We start from the raw sequence: 19450 nt of genomic DNA, 5'->3' as shown, positions 1-19450 counted from the left end.
GGATTATTTCCATGCCGTCTGGCTGCTCTGCCCTGGGCAGGTCCCTGCTTTGCAAATCTCTTAAGGCTGTGAAGCCCCAAGTAGGGTAACTGTCCCATCAGAAGGTGAGTTCACTGGGTAATGGGAGCAACTGCTCATTGTGAAGGTGACATGATGTTAAAAGGCTTGAAAGGGGCTGGGCGTGGTGACTCACATCTGTAATCCCAGCACTTTGGGATGCTGAGGTGGGTGGATCACCTGAGGTCAGGAGTTTGAGACTAGCCTGGCCAACATGGTAAAACCCTGTCTCTACTAAAAATACACACACACACACATAAATTAGCTGGGCATGGTGCCGGAAGCCTGTAATCCCAGCTACTTGGGAGACTGAGGCAGGAGGATCACTTGAACCCAGGAGGTGGAGGCTGCAGTGAGCCGAGATCACGCCATTGCACTCCAGCATGGGAACAAGAGCAAAACTCGGTCTCAAAAATAAAATAAAATAAAATAAAAGGGCTTGAAAGCAGCATGGGACTGTCAAGCCTATTTAAACTGTTCAGGTTAAAATATTCAAGTTAAGAGTAATACTGAAAGAGAGGAGAGGGAAAAATGTGTAATAATGGTTTAATTCACCTGCATGAGTCAATCATATTTGGTAAGTGGGTGGACCTAGAAGTGAGGCAGTCAGCTGAAGACTGAGGGGAAAAAAAAAATAATAAAAAAGTTAAGGGTCAATTCAAAGGTCAAATGAACAGAAGTGTCCCAATTTGTATTCCTGAAAAACAATTTATACAGTGATCTGCCAAGTGTCAAGCTTAATATGCCATGTTGCCTCTGGTATCCTTATGAGGAAGCAGTGAAGGGCCCAACATTTCAGTATTTTTCAGTGGTAATTTCAAGCTCTGTAGCTCCAGCTCTTAGACAGTAGCACTAGAAAAAATACAAAAAGACAAGTGGGGCATCATACTCAGGCACTGCAGGCTACACCACAGGTCTGACATGGCTGGCAAACTGCTTTCAAAACACACATTTCACATAGTAGTGGTTTTGGTATCTTTGAGTTACTGACAGACTTTTCAGGTTTAAACTTAACATTATTCATCCTTACAGCCAGGATCTTCCTACTAAAAATAGGAATAAATGAAATATACACACTGATGCTCCTTTGTATAAGGAATATCCCTAAAGTAAGAGGATATAGGTACGTTAGCAAGAAAGTTATGGGGAGAAGAAATCTTAGCAGTTTTAATGAAAGATCAAAAGACCAAAAAAAAAAAAAAAAAAAAAAGGCATATCGCATACACCTCCATGAAGCACCTACGTTTCGTCTTCATCTAAATGAATTTAGTCAAAAGGGTGACAGGGAAGAAATAAGCAAGTGAAATCCAAGCATGGCATAGTAAACCTCAGTTGTCTGCTATAAAGACAGGGAGGGACAGACTGGCACAAATGATCCTAACTATTGACATTTAAGGAACCTTTTGGATTTCTGCTTTTTGCTTTGGGGAGGGCAACAGATTTGCTGGAATAAACCACCTGCTGAAGAGGAGGGAGGTTCAGAATACACCAAGTGATAGAAAAGAGACAACGCAGAGCTAAAAAAAAAAAAGTCCACTGCAGATCATCGCCAGTTCACTGTGCTTCCCAGACAGAACTGAACTCATTCTAATTTGGCTTACAGGAGGAAGTCTGACACTGGCAAATAAATGTCGTTTGTGATAAGACTGGGACCTCAATGATCCAGCTCTGGAGAAATGACACTCTATTAAGCCAATTATCTGCTACCCATGGATTCAAAAGGACCCATCAGCTCTGCCTGGGTCCACGCAGCTTCTGAACCCTTGGCCCCAGGTGCTCCAGTTCAACAATAAGTCACAAGGAAGAAAAGGCAAAGGAAAGTGGTGACTCTGCAAATCCTCTGAAGGCACTTCACGGTGTGAAGGAACAGTATCAACCTTGTTCAAGTAGATGCAGTCCTCACTTGGCATTCCAGCTGTTCCTCAATGAGGCCAAAGCCAAGAAGCAAAGAAATTCACAAGTGGCCAATGCACGCGTGTGCACGCACGCAGGTGCGCGCGCACACACACACACAGAATGTGAACAACAATAACATATCAAAATTAGGTAAATTTTTCAAATACTAACATTACGGGGGAAAGAGGCCAAGGAATCATCAACAGAAATAGGGAGCTAGCCCAGGGCGTCAGTAGCAGAGATAGTACGAAGGAAAACAAAGGTGATGGAAGAAAAAGAACCAACCACTGAGTCGCCTGGCAGCTTGCAAAGAAGTGGCGGTTGGCGGGGGGATGACCCTAAAGCTAAAAGCAACATAGCAACACCCACCATAGACCCCATAACACCAACCTATACAGGAGGGCTGTTGGGTTTGAGGTGTGGGAAATGAACTTAAAAATACCAGTTCCAGGCTGGGCACGGTGGCTCAGGCCTATAATTCCAGCACTTTGGGAGGCTGAGGTGGGCGGGTCACGAGGTCAGGAGTTCAAGACCAGCCTGACCAACATGGTGAAACCCTATCTCTAATAAAAATACAAAAATTAGCTGGACATGCTGGTGGGCACCTGTAATCCCAGCTACTCAGGAGGCTGAGGCAGGAGAATCGCTTGAACTCAGGAGGCAGAAGTTGCAGTGAGCCGAGATCGAGCCACTGCACTCCAGCCTGGGTGGCAGAGTGAGACTCCATTAAAAAAAAAAAAAAGTAGCTGCATGTGGTGGCATGTGCCTGTGGTCCCAGCTACTTGGGAGGCTGAGGTAAGAGGATCACTTGAGCCTGGAAGGCGAGGGGCAGTAGTGAGCAGAGATTGAGTCACTGCACTCCAGCCTGGGTGACAAAGTGAGACCCTGTCTCAAAAACAAACAAACAAAATACTCCCCCAAAAGACCCACAAACCAACTCCATAGGCAAGCACAATTTTCATAAAATCATTAATAGTTTCCCAAAGCAAAACAGTAAATACCTAAACAACTAAAATTGAGGGTTATGAAAGATACCACAAAAAAAAAACCTCACAGAGAGAAGCATTTTAGAAGATTCTAGGCTTTATCACTCTCAGTTTTTCTACCTTAAGTTAAAAGCTGTATATGAAATACAAAGTCAATATTTGATGACAGTTACCTCCGATTCTACTGTGTCTTGTCCTTCTTTTGAACTTTTTCCACTCTTCCCTGCCTTTGGTGATTCCTGGTAAACATCAAGCAAAGGCAATTAGTCTTCTGACTTTTTAGACAGGTAAACATCAGATAAGCCAAATGCAGTTTTAAAAGTGATTTATACAACTTAACTAGAGCTTCTGATATTTTTAATTCATCCCATTAGGAAATTCTATATCACACTGTTTAGGATTCCAACAGTGCAATGCCCCCCACCCCCCATTCAGATTCCTTTCGTTTTATCTGCATTTGAGGTTGAAAACTTCAAGCTGAAAACAGATATATCCAATTTTACACAGTGCTTCTGGCATTTTGAGATCCATACCACATCCCTTTCTTCCTTCCCACCCTAAACCCTATGAGTGAGGATTTCTGGGGTGATAATGAAACGCTACAGAGCTCCACCTGAAGCAGAAACATACCCGCCCCCCTCGAATGCAAACGCAGCACCCTTGCTCAGAGCCCTCACCGCCGCCGCCACCCAGGATAATAATAGTGTTTGAGAGCCTCAGAGCGTCCCTCTGGGGCGGCACAGAATTCCTTACCAGCTTTCAGCGGGGTCCCTTCCTGCTCCCTTTCCCCCGTCCAGGGGTCCCTCCCCAGGAGTCTATAGCCCTCATCCCTGAAGCTCCTTTCCGGGAGACTGCGAGGCTGCGAAACCCCTCGGCGGCCGCACCTGCCCGCCCAGGCCCACGGCGCGCTGGCGGGGACAGGCGCCCCTCCGACCCTCTCCCCGGGCCGCGCCCTCCCTCCACGCTCAACCCCGGCCCGTCACGAAGGTCCCCGCGGCCCGGGCCTGGGCCCCGCGGCTCCGGCGCGATCCCCGGGCTCCCCGCCCCCACCAGGCTTGAGGGCGAGAGAAGCCAGGGGATGCCTGGCCCGGCCGCCCTCGGGGACGGGGAGCCCGCGGTGTCGGGCGGGGAGGCTGAGCCGGGGCCCGGGCGCAGGACCCCGGTGCCGTCGCGCCCTCCCGCGGCAGTCCCTCCCCGCTACCCCCGTCCCGCGGCCGGGCCCGGACTCACTTTCTCCTTCTTGTTTTTATTCGGCATGGCTGGAGCGGGCCACCTCCGCCGCCGCCGCCCCTGCCGCCGCCTGCCCCCGCAGCAGCAGCGCCCCCACCCCGGCCGTCGCGCCCCCGCGGCCGCCGCCGCCGCCGCCGCCGCCGCCGCCGCCGCCGCCCGGGGACTGAGTCGTTCGCTCTCTCTCGCTTCCCCTTTTCCAGGCTCCCAAAGGCTGCGGCAGCCGCGGCGGCGGCGGCGGCGGCGGCAGCAGCGGCGGCGGCGTCTCTCCGCCCCTCCCCCGGCCGGCCCGCCCCGCCCCTCCCCACCCCCGGCCGGCCGCCCCGCCCCGCCCGCTCGCCTCTCGCCCCGCCCCCGCGCCCGGGCCCGCCCCGCTGCCCTCAACAGCGCCCTGCCATTGGTCAACGCGCCCCCACGTGCCCTAACGCTCCCCGCTCCCCCCACCCTCTCCGCGCGACCCGTTCACATTCGCGCTCTCCGTCGCGAGTCGCTGCGAGCCGGCCTAAGGCAGGCCGCGGCCTCAGGGCACGGGCCTGGCCGCAGAGCAGAGCCGAGCCAAGTCAGGGGAGGGAGCGTGTGGCTGCGATTGCGGTGATAGGGCCGTGGCCCGCTGTGGAGGCGCAAGACAGAGCGTGAGACGTAGGAAATGCACATTTGAAATGTATGGCAACAACTTCTGCAGCCGGCGAGGCATGAACCGTGGCCTCCTGGCCTCGCCCCCTCACCGCCGCAGGTCTCGCTGCAGTCAAGAGTGCCCCGCACGCTTTGCACTGAGGCGCACAGAGAGGCCCGGGAACCGAGAGAGCGGCTGTTTCGCCGGACCCCGCTAGGCCCCGCCTCCCCTCCCCTCCCATCCCTTCCCCTCCCCTCCCTTCCCCTCCCCTCTCCTCCCCTCAACCAGCCTCCAACCCCTCCCCTCCCCTCCCCTCCCCTCCCCTCAACCAGCCCCCAAACCCTCCCCTCCCCTCGACCAGCCCTTCCCCTCGACCGGCCCCTCCCCTCGACCGGCCCCTCCCCTCGACCGGCCCCTCCTCTCGACCGGCTCCTCCCCTCGACCAACCCCTCCCCTCGACCAACCCCTCCCCTCGACCAGCCCCTCCCCTCGACCGGCTCCTCCTCTTGACTAGCCCCTCCCCTCACCAGCTCCACCATCCGTAGATCCTCCCTCGAGGTCCCGCCCATCCGACAGGCCCGCCCCTCCCTAGTTGGTCCCGCCCTCCGCCGTTTCTCTCGTAAGGTCCCGCCTACCCGACAGCCCCGCCCTTTCCTGGTTGGTCCCGCCCTTCGCAGCTCTTCCGGCGAGGTCCCACCCACCCGACAGCCCCGCCGCTCCCCGTTGGCCCCGCCCACCGCAGCTCCTTCCGCGAGGTCACGCCCACTCGTGCAGCCTCTCTCCTCCGGCCTCGGCCCCGCCCACTGAGGCCAGGCCTCGAAGACTTGGTGGCCGCTGCGCCAATAGGATTTTATTTTTATTCTTTAATTTGACTGGATGGTAAATGGTGAGGAAACCTCTGCATGATGACTGGGAGTCACCTGATTTCTGTCACCTCGTTAATAGCTCTGAGGAGAGGGTGTCCCAGGGAAAAACGTTAACTTTTTAATACAGTACTTCCGCAGTCCACCTCGTTCCCAGAACTATTGGAGACGCTAATGCCAGGCGTCCCGGATTGCGGAAATGCATTAGGGAGTAAGACTCTAGGAGTGTACGGATTTCACGTGCGAGAGGCATTGGTGCTTCACCTGTGATGATGAAGGAGCTACATCTTAACTGGCAGCTTAAAAATCATCGTGTTCTCTTAGTCCCTGGGGTTTTGTTCTTGGAAGTTGCCAGGCAGAGCATTTTCGATTGTTCTCAGCAGTTCTGCAATGGGAAAGCTGAAAGGCAGGGGATAAGAAAAAAAGATCTAAAGTGAGGAATGTTGTGGGAGGTCCAGAAAGTAAGTTGTGTTTGCGGGTGTCTGAATGTCTATGGGCTCTTAGACGAATATCTGTAGGTAAGCAGGACAGCCTCAAACAGCTATTTGTGTGGAATAAATGGCTTTTTTTATTAATAATTTAGGTGAGTTAATGGTGTCTCCAAAACAATTTTGAGGATGGAGCGATGCCCCTAGTTAACTTAATAACATTTTAAAAATAAAATATATGCTTTCAATTTAATAAGCCCAAGATATATCCATATCAAAAAAGGAGTAGCTCTGAAACTATTGGTTTATGGCCATGAACTCTTAGGGAGGCTTAGAGGCTTCTCTGAGACAAGCCTATGCCACCAAAATACTTGTATCATAGCTCCTGATCCGGTGTTGCATACAATTCATTCATTCGACCCACATTTGTTGGATAACTATTATGTGCAAAGCATGATGCCAGAAATTTCATGGTGAACAAGGCACTACCCTTGTTCTCAAGGAATTCACATGCTTGCATGGAAACAGAAGAAAACCAGCAATCAGAAGGACATGACATGTGACAAATCTGCAGGACTGGGATGAGGAGGTCAGGCTTGGAAGCATGACAGAGCACTGCACAGGACGTTTTGTTATGGCCAGAGATGAGACTGAAGGAACAACGACGCTGAATTAAGACTGGTAGACCTTGCCAACATATTGTACTTCTTTTTGAATGCGTTTCAGGGTCACTGACAGATACTGAAGTGGGGAGTGATGTACTCACATTTGCATTTTAGAAGACATCGGTGGTAGGAGTGTGGAGAAGGAGGTGAGGGTGGGAGTAAAAGCGGGAGGCAGAAAGAGCAATCAGCATCCAGCTATGGTTCAGGTAGGTGCCGGGGAAGCATCTCCACAGCAACACGGGGAAGGATGGCTGACGCGACAGAGAGCCAGAATCGAGGATAAAAGGCGGATGCTCATGCTTGTAGTTTGGGCAGCACAGTGAATGGTGAGGAAGGGATGCAAGTGGAGGGCATGTTTGCAAGGGAACAAGACTGCAGTTTGGGACACATCGCTGTGTCTGCAAAATGCAGGTAGAGGTGTCTAAGATGGCAACTGGAAATATAGCATAGAGGACTAGTTGCATGTCAGGTTAGGGGTTTCTCAGGTCAGTTTAGAGTTTGAGGGAAAGCACAGAGACAAGGTACCAGCAAAGCTGCCTAGTTACCATCCAGTGACCTTGAAACCATAGCAACCAGAGAAATCTGACTCAACATCATTGCCTGTACACCTGCATGTGTACTTCGCCGGCCATTGGACTGGCTTCATCTGCCCACGTTAGGGAGGACCATCTTTAATGACAGTTACCGACTGCTCTAGAAGACACTGGGTTTCATGCAGTGTCCTGAGTGCTGTGGTATTTACAGGAACGCTGAAGATAGATATAGCTCCTGCTTCCAAAAGAAGGGATTCAGGACAGGCTATTGAGATGGGATATAAAGCCATCCTGTGGCTGTGCATGTGTGTGCACACACACTTGGGTGTGTTCTTGTGTGTGTGGCTGAGGGTTACCTCTTCCAGGATGGCCCCACATTCCATGTTCATGAAGGCACTGCTCGCATTCACACAAAACTCCTTTTCTTCCAACCCCTGCTCTTCTGGGACACTTTTTTGAGATGGTCCCTGATATAGTTAGGATATTTATCCCCACCCAGATCCCATGTTGAAATGTAATCCCTGATGTGGGAGGTGGGTCTGCTGGGAGGTGTTTGGACCACAGAGGCAGATGCCTCATGAACGGCTTGGGCCATCCCTTTGGTGATAAGTGAGCTCTCGCTTGGAGTTCACATGAGATCTAGTTGTTTAAAACTATGTGGCACCTTCCCCCACCTTGAGCCTGCTTTCACCATGTGAAGTGCCTGCTCCCCCTTTGCCTTCCACCTTGAGTGAAAACTCCCTGAGGCTTCACCAGAAGCCAAGCAGATGCCAGCACCATGCTTCCTGTACAGCTTGCAGAACCATGAGCCAATTAAACCTCTTTTATTTATAAATTACCCAATCTCAGGTATTTGTGTATAGTGATGCAAGAATGGACTAATACAGTCTCTAAAAACCCAAACATACTTTTTCCGTGTCTGTCTTCTCTGTACGTTGGATTGCTTTATTTGTGCCCCTGAGGTCTCTGGAGGATCAGAGAGGTTCCCACAGGACTGAGGTCTTTGGCCTCACTGCAGCCACCAGCCACAGCCCTACAACGTTCACTGCTTTGCTCTGGATGACATAAGTGGTGCATATGAGCAGCGCAGAGAGAAGGTGGCCCTTGACTCAGAATCAGCCCTGCACCCTTCCCTGCGTCTGCCCTCAGAAACCCTTCCTGCGTCTTCTCTATGAAGATGCCTGCAGCACAGCTGGCCCTACCTGCTCCTCTGAGGCTGGTGTGGATCTGCCCTGCCTGCCAGGCTACAACTTTGGTCACCCTGCCCAGAAAGCCTTCTCTCTTGGCTCTCACAGACACCGGCCCATGGGCTTAGGTCTCTTGATGTCGTTCCTAGGCCTTCTGGGCATCCAGGCAGTCTTGCATACTTGGATTTTCAGCTGAGTTTCCTAGGGGCAATGATCATGTCTCAGGCATTCTGTGTTACTCAGTGCCTAGCGTTTAAAGAAACTAATTCTAGCTGGGTGTGGTAGCTGACACCTATAATCCCAGCACTTTGGGAGGCCAAGCTGGGAGGATTCCTTGAGCCCAGAAGTTCGAGAGCAGCCTGGGCGTTGTGGCACGCATCTGTGGTCCCAGCCACTTAGGAAGCTGAGGCAGGAGGATTGCTTGAGCCATCACTGCAGATAGAGGCTGCAGTGAGCCGTGATCATGCCGCTGAACTCCAGCCTGGGTGACAGAGCAAGACACTGTTGCATCTCAGACTTGTTTCTGACTTTATGCCACTTTTCTTTAACTGCTGTCTGTCTCCAGCTTTGTGGTGTGCTTATGGGCCCTCCTCTGTCTGTATCACTAGCTCCCCAGCCCCTCCTCCTCACCTCTCCTAGACCAGGGCTACCTGGATTGGGTAGTGACTTCCTTTCGGGCATCCCTGAGGCCTCCCCAAAAACTAGATGTTCATCACATCTGCTCCTCCCAACTTTCCTCACTTCCTTTCCACGAAAATGTCATGAAACACGTATTTTGTACTGAATTTATATCTATTTATTCATGCACCAGACTCCTTCCACTACAAATTTGTCTGGAGAGTTGGAGTACAGAGTATGTTAAGTCAGATTACATTTGAATTAATTATCCATATATTGAGTGCAGATCACACTCTGGGCATGTATCAAGCACTCAGTAAGTTTAACAAGTGGACCGTGATTTGAAGTGAGGTGCCATTTGGTTCTGAGGAGTCCAAGAAAATATCCAAAAGTTAGTTCTTTCAGGCACAAGGGCACCCAGAGAGCTTATTAGACTAAGCCAAGCATCTTGTTTGGCCCCTGTAGAGCTTTGAAAAAATGCCGCGAGCCAGTTAGTCCCCAACAGATGGGAATAAATGCTGCAGGTGCCTGGAGTACTTTCCCAATGAGATCCAAAAGGTAGAAAGAAATCTGTGAAAGTTTCAAAAACTGAAAATTTCATAGATTATTCTAAAAACTGTGGAAGTTCAAAATAATTCTAAAAATGTCTTAATACAATTTTGTATCCAAGTATTGAAGAAAAATGGAAAACAACACAAAATAATTCATTTTCATATACATGGAGTGAAATACAATCCCTTTCTTTTTTCCTCCCAAATCCCCAAGTCCAGTGGAGGAGATAAGACAGGACAGAAATAACTTAACCCAAGGTGGCGGGAGAAGCGCACCATAAGAGCATTAGCGAGCAGGATTGGGGGCTTTCAGAGAGAGGAGACGTATTCAACAGAGCAGCAGAGAGCTTGCTGGAAGGGAGGGTGTGGATAATCAGCTGCAGTGTGTTTACCTGCTGACTTTCAGTTCTTGTCCTAAGTTTGGGTGATGGTTTTAACAGGCTGGAACAGATGACCCCGTCAGAGGATTTAATTGGAAATAAATGAATCAAAGGTCCATGCACAGAGGCATGCAAAGGCCACGCCAGGGACGAGGGAGTGGGAAGCAGGCAGGGGCAGTGGCTGTGGGAGCTGCCCTTGTTCCCAGGCGTCACTGGGCAGAGGGAGGCAGAGGTCATGCCAAAGCCTGGTATAGTCAACTCATTGTCATAGTCCCCGTCGGTGTGCAGGGATGGAGGCCAGGACAGGTGAAGACACACCCCACCCTCTCGCTTCTCCCCTCCTCTGTCTCACCAGTGGCTCCCATTTTGCTGACCCACTTGAGCCAGAGAGCCAGGAAGCCCAGTGAGGCATCCCTTGATGTCCTGCTCTAGGGAGGAGAAGGGTGGGGAGTAGCTGTCAAGGGGGCCTTAGGTGGAGAATAACTTGGTGTCATGGCAGAATGGGAGATCTGGAATTAGAAGACTTGGGTTTGTGCAGACTCTGTGTGCGTCTCAAAACCTTTAACCTAATGGTTCTGAAACAGGAGTGATTCTGCCCCCCAGGGGACACTGGTGGTGTCGGGAGACATTTTTGATTGTCACAACTGGGTGGGGGTGAGGGCTACCGGCATCTAGTGGGTAGAAACCAGGGATGCTGCTATACACCCAACAATGCACAGGACAGCCACACACAACAGAATCCTCTGGCCCAAAGACACTAGTGCCGAGGTGGAGAACCCCTGGTCTAAACTCACGGAAAGCAGATGTGACACAACACCTTGCCCTCTCTGCTGGTTACCAAGAGCATCACAGAAGACAGTGGGCGTGAAAGCCAGAACTGTGCCACAGACTTCATTTAAGGAGAATTTCTTGGTCTGGGTGGAACTCCACAGTTTGCTGAATGCACTTCACTGCCTATCCCCCACCTCCTGCCATTGTCGTCTTTCCTGCCCTTCATGTGGAGAAAGAGAAAACTCCACTGCATCTTCGAAAGAGAGCAGCACCCTGCTCCAGTGAACAGGATTCTCTTCCAGGTCACCACTCCATCCTGGGAGACCTGAAGAGATTGCCTTTCTGCATGAACTGGCATCCAAGTTATAACAGAGAACTAATGAAACTGCCTTTAATTTTGTAGAACTATGACAAAATACAGACAGCATAAAATTTACCATCTTCACATTTTTAAGTGTATAGTTCTAAGACATTAAGTACGTTCACATTGTTGTGCAGACATCACCACCATCCACCTACAGAACTTTCATCTTCCCAAACTGATATCTGTTCCAACCAAACCGCTCCTCATTGCCCCTCTCCAGCCCCTGGCAACCACCATTCTACTTTCTGTCTCAATGACTGACTACTCCAGGTGCCTCAAATGTGGAATTATGCAGTATTTGTCATTTTGTGACTGGCTTATTTCACTTAGCATAATATCCTCAAGGTTCATCCATGTTGTAGTATATGTCAGAATTTCCTTCCTTTTTAAGGCTGATATTCCATTGTATGAATATTCATGTATTGTATTCTTTATTCATTCATCTGTAGGTGGACACTTTGGATGCTTCCACCTCTTGGCTCTTGTGAACAATGCTGCTATTGTAGCAGGAAGAGCCACAGACAAAACTCATCAGACACCGGATTAAAGAAGGAAGAGGTTTATTTGGCCGGGAGCTTTGGCAGACTTGTCTCTTAAGAGCCAAGCTCCCTGAGAAAGAAATTCCTGGCCCTTTTAAGGACTTATGACTCTACAGGGTCCACGTGAAAGGGTCATGATAGATTGAGCAAGCATGGGGAATGTGACTGGAGGCCACATGCATCAGTTAACAGAACCAAAAGTTTTACAGTGATTTCTCATACAATGTTTGTAATTTACAGATAACACAAGTAGTTTGGTCATGGGTTAATATTATTATTATTTTTTTTGGTATTTATTTATTTATTTATTTTTTGTTAATATTATTATTATTATTTTAACCACCAGGGCCAGGTGATAGCACCCAGGTCGTCCTGCTATTTATCTTATTTCTGTTTCTTTCCAACGTTTCACTTTCTCCTTTTTCTCCTGTCTTATAAACTAGGGAAACAGGGAGGGGGTGGTGGAGAAGAAGAGAAGGTCAGCAGGAGAAGTGGTGGTCTCTCTCCATACTAGTAATATGGGTGTGCAATATCTTTTCGAGATCCTGCTTTCAATTCTTTTGCATATATACCCTGGATTAGTTCATTCTCACACTGCTATAAAGAACTACCAGAGACTGGGTAATTTATAAAGAAAATAGATTTAATTGACTCACAGTTCTGCAGGCTGTACAGAAGGCATGGCTGGTGGGGGTGCTCACGAAACTTACAATCATGGCAGAAGGGTGAAGGGGAAGCAAGCACGTCTTCATATGGTAGCAGGAGAGAGAGAGAGAAGGGGGAGGTGCTACACACTTTTAAACAACCAGATCTTGTGAGAACTCACTATCACAAGAACAACAAGGGGGACATACAACCCCGTGATTCAGTCACCTCCCACCAGGCCCATCCTCCAGCATGTGGGGATTACAATTTTACATGAGATTTGGGTAGGGACACAAAGCCAAACCATATTATACCCAGAAGTGGAATTCCTGGATCATATGGTAATTCTATTTTAAATTTTTTGAGGAGCCTCCATACTATTTTCTACAGAGCCTGCACCATTTTATATTGCTACCAATCACATACAAGGTTGAAGGGGTGGCCTGCCCCTCCACACCTGTGGGTATATCTCATCAGGTGGGACGAGAGACTGAGAAAAGAAATAAGACACAGAGACAAAGTATAGAGAAACAACAGTGGGCCCAGGAGACCAGTACTCAGCATACCAAGAACCTGAACCGGCACTGGTCTCTGAGTTCCCTCAGTTTTTATTGATGATTATTTTCACTATCTCAGCAAGAGGAATGCCACAGAAGAGCAGGGTAATAGTGAGGAGAAGGTCAGCAAGAAAACATGTGAGCAAAAGAATCTGTGTTATAATTAAGTTCAAGGGGAGGTACTATGCCTGGATGTGCACATAGGCCAGATTTATGTTTTTCTCTGCCCAAACATCTCAGTGGAGTAAAGAATAACAAAGCAGCATTGCTGCCAACATGTCTCGCTTCCCACCATAAGGCAGTTTTTCTCCTATCTCAGAACTGAACAAATGTACAATCAGGTTTTATACCAAGACATTTAGTTCCCAAGGGCAGGCAGGAGACAGTGACCTTCCTCTATCTCAACTGCAAGAGGCTTTCCTCTTTCACTAATCCACCTCGGCACAGACCCTTTACGGGTGTCGGGCTGGGAGACGGTCATGAGGTCATATTTCAGACTATCACATGGGGAGAAACCTTGGACAATATCCGGCTTTCCAAGGCAGAGGTCTCTGCGGCTTTTTGCAGTGCGTTGTGCCCCTGGTTTATTGAGACGAGAGAATGGTGATGACTTTTACCAAGCATATTTCTTGTAAACATTTTGTTAACAAGGCACGTCCTGCACAGCCCTAGATCCCTTAAACCTTGATTCCATACAACACATGTTTCTGTGAGCACAAGGTTGGGGCAAAGTGGCTGGGGCAAAGTTACAAATTAACAGCATCTCAGCAAAGCAATTTTTCAAAGTACAGGTCAAAATGGGATTTCTTATGTCTTCCCTTTCTACATAGACACAGTAACAGTCTGATCTTTCTTTCTTTTCCCTACACAAGGTTCTACTTTCTCCACATCCTCACCAACACTTGTTATGTTTTGTTTTTTCAATAGTAGCCATCCTAATAGATGTGAGATGATATCTCATTATGGTTTTGATTTGTGTTTCCATAATGATTCGTGATGTTGAGCATCTTTTCATATGCTTTTTGGCCACTTTTACATCCTCTTTGGAGGAATGTCTATTCACGTCCTTTGCCTATTTTTAAATTGGGTTATTTGATTTTTCTTCCTGCTGTTGTTGTTATATTGTAGTAATTCTTTATATATTCTGGATATTAATCCCTTATCAGATACATGATCTACAAATATTTTCTCTCCTGTAGGTTGCCTTTCACTCTGTTAATTATGTCCTTTGAGTCACGTAAATTTTAAATTTTGATGTCATCCAATTTATGTATTTTTACTTTGGTTACCTGTGCTTTTGGTGTCAAATCCAAGAAATCATTGCCAAATCCAATGTCATGAGGTTTTCCCCTATGTTTTCTTCTGAGCGTTTTACAGTTTTACCCCCCATATTTAGGTCTTCGGTTTATTTTGAGTTGATTTTCGTGTATGGTACAGGGTAAGGGTCCAACTTCATTCTTTTGCATTGCATATCCAATTTTCACAGCACCATTTGTTGAAGAGACTGTCCTTTCCCCATTGATTGGTCTTGGCACCTTTTTCAAAAATCATTTGACATTTTACTTCTGGGCTCTCTATTCTATTACACTGGTCTATATATCTGTCTTTATCCCAGCACCACACTGTTTTTCTTCCTGTAGTATGTTTTGAAATCAGGAAGTGTGAGTCTTCCAACTTTGGTCTTCTTTTCCAAGACTGTTGTGACTATTCAGCATCCCTTTAGATTCCATATGAGTTTTAAGGTGGAGTTTTCCTCTGCAAAAACTGCCATTAGGATTTTGGTATGAACTGCATTAATTAAGTCACATTGGATAGCATGAACACCTTAACTATTACGTCTTCCAAATTCATGAGCACAGGATGTATTTCCATTTAGTTGTCTTTAATTTTTTTCAGCAACATTTTGTAGTTTCCAGCATACAAGTCTTTTGCCTCCTTGGTTAAGTTTATTCTTTTTATGCTATTGTAAATGGAATTGTTTTCTTAATTTCCCTTTTGGATTCTTCATTTTTAGTGTAAGAAACACAACTGATTTTGTGGGTTGATTTGGTATCCTGCAACTTTGCTGAACTCATTGATTAGTTCTAACAGGATTTGTTTATGTATTTGTGTGTGTGTATCCGTCTGTGTGTGTAATCTTATCATCTGCAAATGGAAACAATTTTACTTCTTCCTTTCCAATTTGGATGCCTTCATTTCTTTTTCTTGTTTAATTGTTCTGTGTAGGACTTCCAGTGCTATGTTGAATAAAAGTGGCAAAATGAGCATTTTTGCCTCATTTCTAATCTTAGAGGAAAAACTTTGTCTTTCACCATTGAGTATGATGTTAGTTGTCTGTTTATGTACAACCCTCATTATACTGAGGTGGTTTCCTTCTAATCCTTGTTTATTGAGTGTTTTTATCGTGAAAGTATGTTGAATTTTAGCAACTGCCTTTTATCCGTCAATTGAGATAATCAGGGTTGTTTTCCTTCATTCTGTTAATGTGGTGTGTTACAGTAATTGATTTTTGTATGTTGAACCATTCTTGCATTCCAAGAATAAATCCCATTTGGTCATGGGGTATAATCCTTTTAATGTGCTGTTGAATTCTGTTTGCTAGTATTTTAATGAGGCTTGTTGCACTGATATTCATCAGATATATTGGTCTGTAGTTTTCTTTCCTTATAATGTCTTTGTCTGACTTTAGTATCATGCTAGCTTCCTAGAATGAGCTAGGAAGAGTTCCCTCCTCTTCAATTTTGTGGAAGAGTTTGAGGAGGATTGGTATAAATTCCTTAAATGTTTGGTAGAATTCACCAGTGATGCCATCGAAGCCTGGGTTTTTCATTGTTGTAAGGCTTTTGATTACTGATTTAATGAGGCTGCCTTCTTAGAATGAATGTTATAAATGTTATGGCCAAACAGATTTCCTTTTAGAGGAATAGTTCTTTACTTTGGAAGGTGATGTATGTTTTATAACTATGTGCTTTTCTCAGATTTTTAGAATATCTTTTTGGAATAATAAGTTTTGATGACTTTATTGCCCTAGTTTGTTGCTATTACTTCACTTCATTGCCAGTTTGCTTTCTTTTTTTTTTTTTCTTTTTTTAGACAGAGTCTCTCTTTGTCACCCAGGCTGGATTGCAGTGGCATGATCTTGGCTCACTATAGCCTCTGCCTACCGGGTTCAAGTGATTCTCTTGCCTCAGCCTCCTGAGTAACTGGAATTACAGGCGTGCACCATTACGCCTGGCTAATTTCTGTATTTTTAGTAGAGATGGGGTTTTGCCATGTTGGCCAGGCTGATCTCAAACTCCTCGGCTCAAGCAATCCACCTGCCTCAGCCTCCCAAAGTGCTAGGATTACAGGCATGAACCCCGTGTTCGGTGCTGCTCTCTTTTTCAACAGAAAAAACCCAAGTAAACCCAGACATTAGTCTCTACCTTATGCAACTTGACACACAGTACTCTTGGCTCTTGTAGATACCAAATCCACACTTTAAGATGAAAATTTCCCACAGTTTCAGGTATGTAACAGCACGTGCTACAGGCTTGTAAATGAGTTCTAGTTCACAGTAAATTAACTTTTGACTAACAACAGATGGGTCCTTCGAATGGCGAGCGCTTAGGTAAGGGCGTCCAGAGGCCCTGGCAGCCTTGACTTCATAGGAAGGGCAGGGAATCAGCTGAGGGGGTCCTGCACGAATCCAGGTTCTGCCACTCGCTGCCTGTGCCATCTGCGCAGGATTGCAGGGCAGAGTTTCTGTGGTTTCCCAGAGCTGTGCCAGCCTGAACAAAGCAATATCAGAAAAAACTGCCAGACCCATTCCACTGATTGTAGCCCAGCTTACCTTCTAGAGTTCTCAGGGGTGTCCCTCATGTGAACTTGTAGAGTGAACAGAACACTGGTTTTGAAGTTAGGGCTATCTGCTGCTTTCATTCATTCATCTACTCATTTATCCATTCATTTGTTACTGAGCTCTGGCAGCTGGGCCTTGTTCACTTAATCACCTTGGGGCTCAGCATCCTCATCTATTCAATCGAGATAAAAGTGTCCCCCTCAAAGGGCTTTGTGAGATGAGGAATAGTGTATATAAAGTTCCCAGCAGTGTCTGGTCAGGGTCTGCTTTAGGGGCCTGCGCCCTGTGCGGTTATGCAAGGCACGGTGCGCAGAAGGGCCCTGCACTTCAGTGTTCAGATATTACCAACCTGAATTTTTTTTTTTTTTTTTTTTTTGAGACAGAGTCTCGCTCTGTCGCCAGGCTGGAGTGCAGTGGCACGATCTCAGCTCACTGCAACCTTCACCTCCTGGGTTCAAGCGATTCTCCTGCCTCAGCCTTCTGAGTAACTGGGACTACAGGTGCGTACCACCAGGCCCACCTAATTTTTGTATTTTTAGTAGAGACGGGATTTGACTACATTGGCCAGGCTAGTCTCGAACTCCTGACCTCAGGTGATCCGCCCACCTCGGCCTCCCAAAGTGCTGGGATTACAGGCATGAGCCACCGCGCCTGACCTTGAAATTCTTAAGATTTTTAAAACAAGTGGCCCTGCGTGCTCATTTTGCACTGCCCACCCCCCAGATAATGCAGCAGTCCTGTGTCTGGGCGGAAGCTGCACTGTGGTGGAGGGGTCATTGATATAGCCCTCTCTGTACCATCTAGTAGTACCTGCCTGTCCTTTTCCACCTCTCCCCTCTGGACTCACTGAGTTCTGAGAAGTGTCTGGAAAGTCCACAGGGCCTGCTTCAGCCACTGTGGCCTGCAGTGGTATGCCATGGCCTTTAGCTGTTCCCTGAGCCGTAGTGTGTGCACACCCCAGTGTCGGAGGCCAGGATGGCCCTGGAGCCTGTCCCTCTCTCTGCTGGGCTCTGCTTCCCAGTTTCAGGGCAGGGCTGCCTCTCTGCCTTGGGTTCCTAGGGCCTCACAGAGATTTCAGGGAAGAAGTGTTTCTGATTGTTACTTTCCTTGGGCTGTGGGCATGTGTCCACCAGAGCACACCTGAACCATGGTATGACAGCAGCGTGTACCAAAGCAGGGCCTCCTGCTCACATGCAAGATGGAGATGATCATCGTCAGCCCTCGGATTGTTGTAAGCCTCAAATGATATATGAAAATGCCTGGCATGTGGTTAGAATGTACTCAGAGAACACTGTAACAAGATCAATAAAATCAGCTGCCGTTTCATCAATGATACTGTGTGTGTGTGTGTGTGTGCATGCCTGGATCAGCGACTTACATGGAAAACAAAATGAAAATATTAAAAGCTAGTTAGATTTTAATCCAGTAAAGCCATTCTATAAACATCTCACCAGCCTTTTCCTTTAAATGTGTATTGGAACTGATTTCCAATGTACAAAAAGTTGCAAAAATAAAAATAGTATAGAGAATGCCACACACCTTTTACTCAGATTCACCTATTGACATTTCACCCTATTTCATCACTTTCTGTCTCTGTCTGCTTGTATCTGTTTATCTATCTACAATTTGTTTTTGAGCCATTGGAGAGTAGTTGCTTATATTATGGCCTTTTCTCCCTAAATACTTGAATTTGTATTTTGTAAGAAAAAGCCTCTTCTTTTACATAAGCACATAAATGTGCATTGATACAAGACTTTAACTGATTGCCCATGTTCCAGTTTCATCAGTTGACCTAATACTAGGTTTTACAATATTTTCTTTTTTTTGCCCTCCAGTACAAGATCCAACCTAAGGCCAGGCATTGCATTAAATTTACATCTCTTTAGCGGCCTTCAATCTGAAACATTTCTATAGCCTTTCTTTGTCTTCTATGATATTGATATTTTAAAAGAGAACTCCCCCGCCCACCACCACTTTTGAATATAACATTGCTCATTTTTGTTGTCTGATTTTTTTTAATCAGCTCAAGGTGATGCATTCTTATGCCTTTCTCAGGGTAACTTTGGAGGCACACAATGCCCTCCTTAGCTTTTTAAACGGTGCCTCCAGATGCTGGCCCAAGTCAAAGTTACGAAGCAAGAGTTTGGGTGAGCCTAATCTGTCTTGGTATGTTTCCTTCCTACCTAAGTGACCCTAATGCAACCCTGGTAGATGAGGAGAATTTGTAACCCATGCATCCTAATACAGAAATAGGACAGTTGAAAACGTGATTTCTGTCTCCATCCTTTGCCTCTTTCCTTCTGAGGGAACCCTGTCCCGAGCATGCACATAATATTGCTTAGGGTTCTTTGCTTCCAAGTAACAAGAACCACTCTATCCCCACTTGAATAAAAAATGCAGACTTGTTGAAAGGGTGCCGGGAGTGAAAACAACCAGGCTTTGCAAAAGACAGAAGTGAGGGGTCAGGATCTCCACAGGAGGGGTCCACTGTGGTGTTCCGAGCCCATGGCTCTCTGGAGGACTCGACTGCAGCAGCTCCACCCTAGGTGTTCTGGCTTGGGATTCAGACTCCCTAGAGAGCTGGGGAAGAGAGGGGAATGGGAGCCATGTTTGACACCCACCTGCCCCTGAATTACCACGGAATTAGGGAAGGACAGTTTCCTAAACGAAGAGGAGCAAGACAAACACAATGATCACAGATACCAGGCCCTGTACTTCACCACTCTCTT

At 47.2% G+C, this 19450-nt stretch overlaps 1 protein-coding gene across 4 annotated transcripts in view; it reads right to left on the bottom strand.

The window, feature by feature from the left end:
* The window catches only part of PPP2R5C (protein phosphatase 2 regulatory subunit B'gamma), a 167278-nt gene extending 162878 nt beyond the window's left edge, over window positions 1-4400 (bottom strand). For 2 of the 4 annotated variants that reach the window (XM_007987870.3, XM_007987872.3), the window contains exons 1-2: window positions 4170-4400; window positions 3113-3178 (exon numbers count right to left, since the gene is read on the bottom strand). In XM_007987870.3, coding sequence (XP_007986061.1) covers window positions 3113-3178; window positions 4170-4196 — 93 coding nt within the window. In that variant the 5' untranslated portion in view covers window positions 4197-4400. Of the gene's footprint in view, window positions 1-3112; window positions 3179-4169 lie in introns of those variants that run through there. The other 2 variants (XM_007987871.3, XM_007987876.2) reach the window with 2 other exon arrangements.
* Between the last annotated feature and the right edge of the window lie 15050 nt (window positions 4401-19450).

Source organism: Chlorocebus sabaeus, chromosome 24 (assembly GCF_047675955.1).
Source record: "Chlorocebus sabaeus isolate Y175 chromosome 24, mChlSab1.0.hap1, whole genome shotgun sequence".
NCBI classification, from domain to species: Eukaryota; Metazoa; Chordata; class Mammalia; order Primates; family Cercopithecidae; genus Chlorocebus; species Chlorocebus sabaeus.
This window is presented reverse-complemented; position numbering and strand designations above follow the sequence as displayed.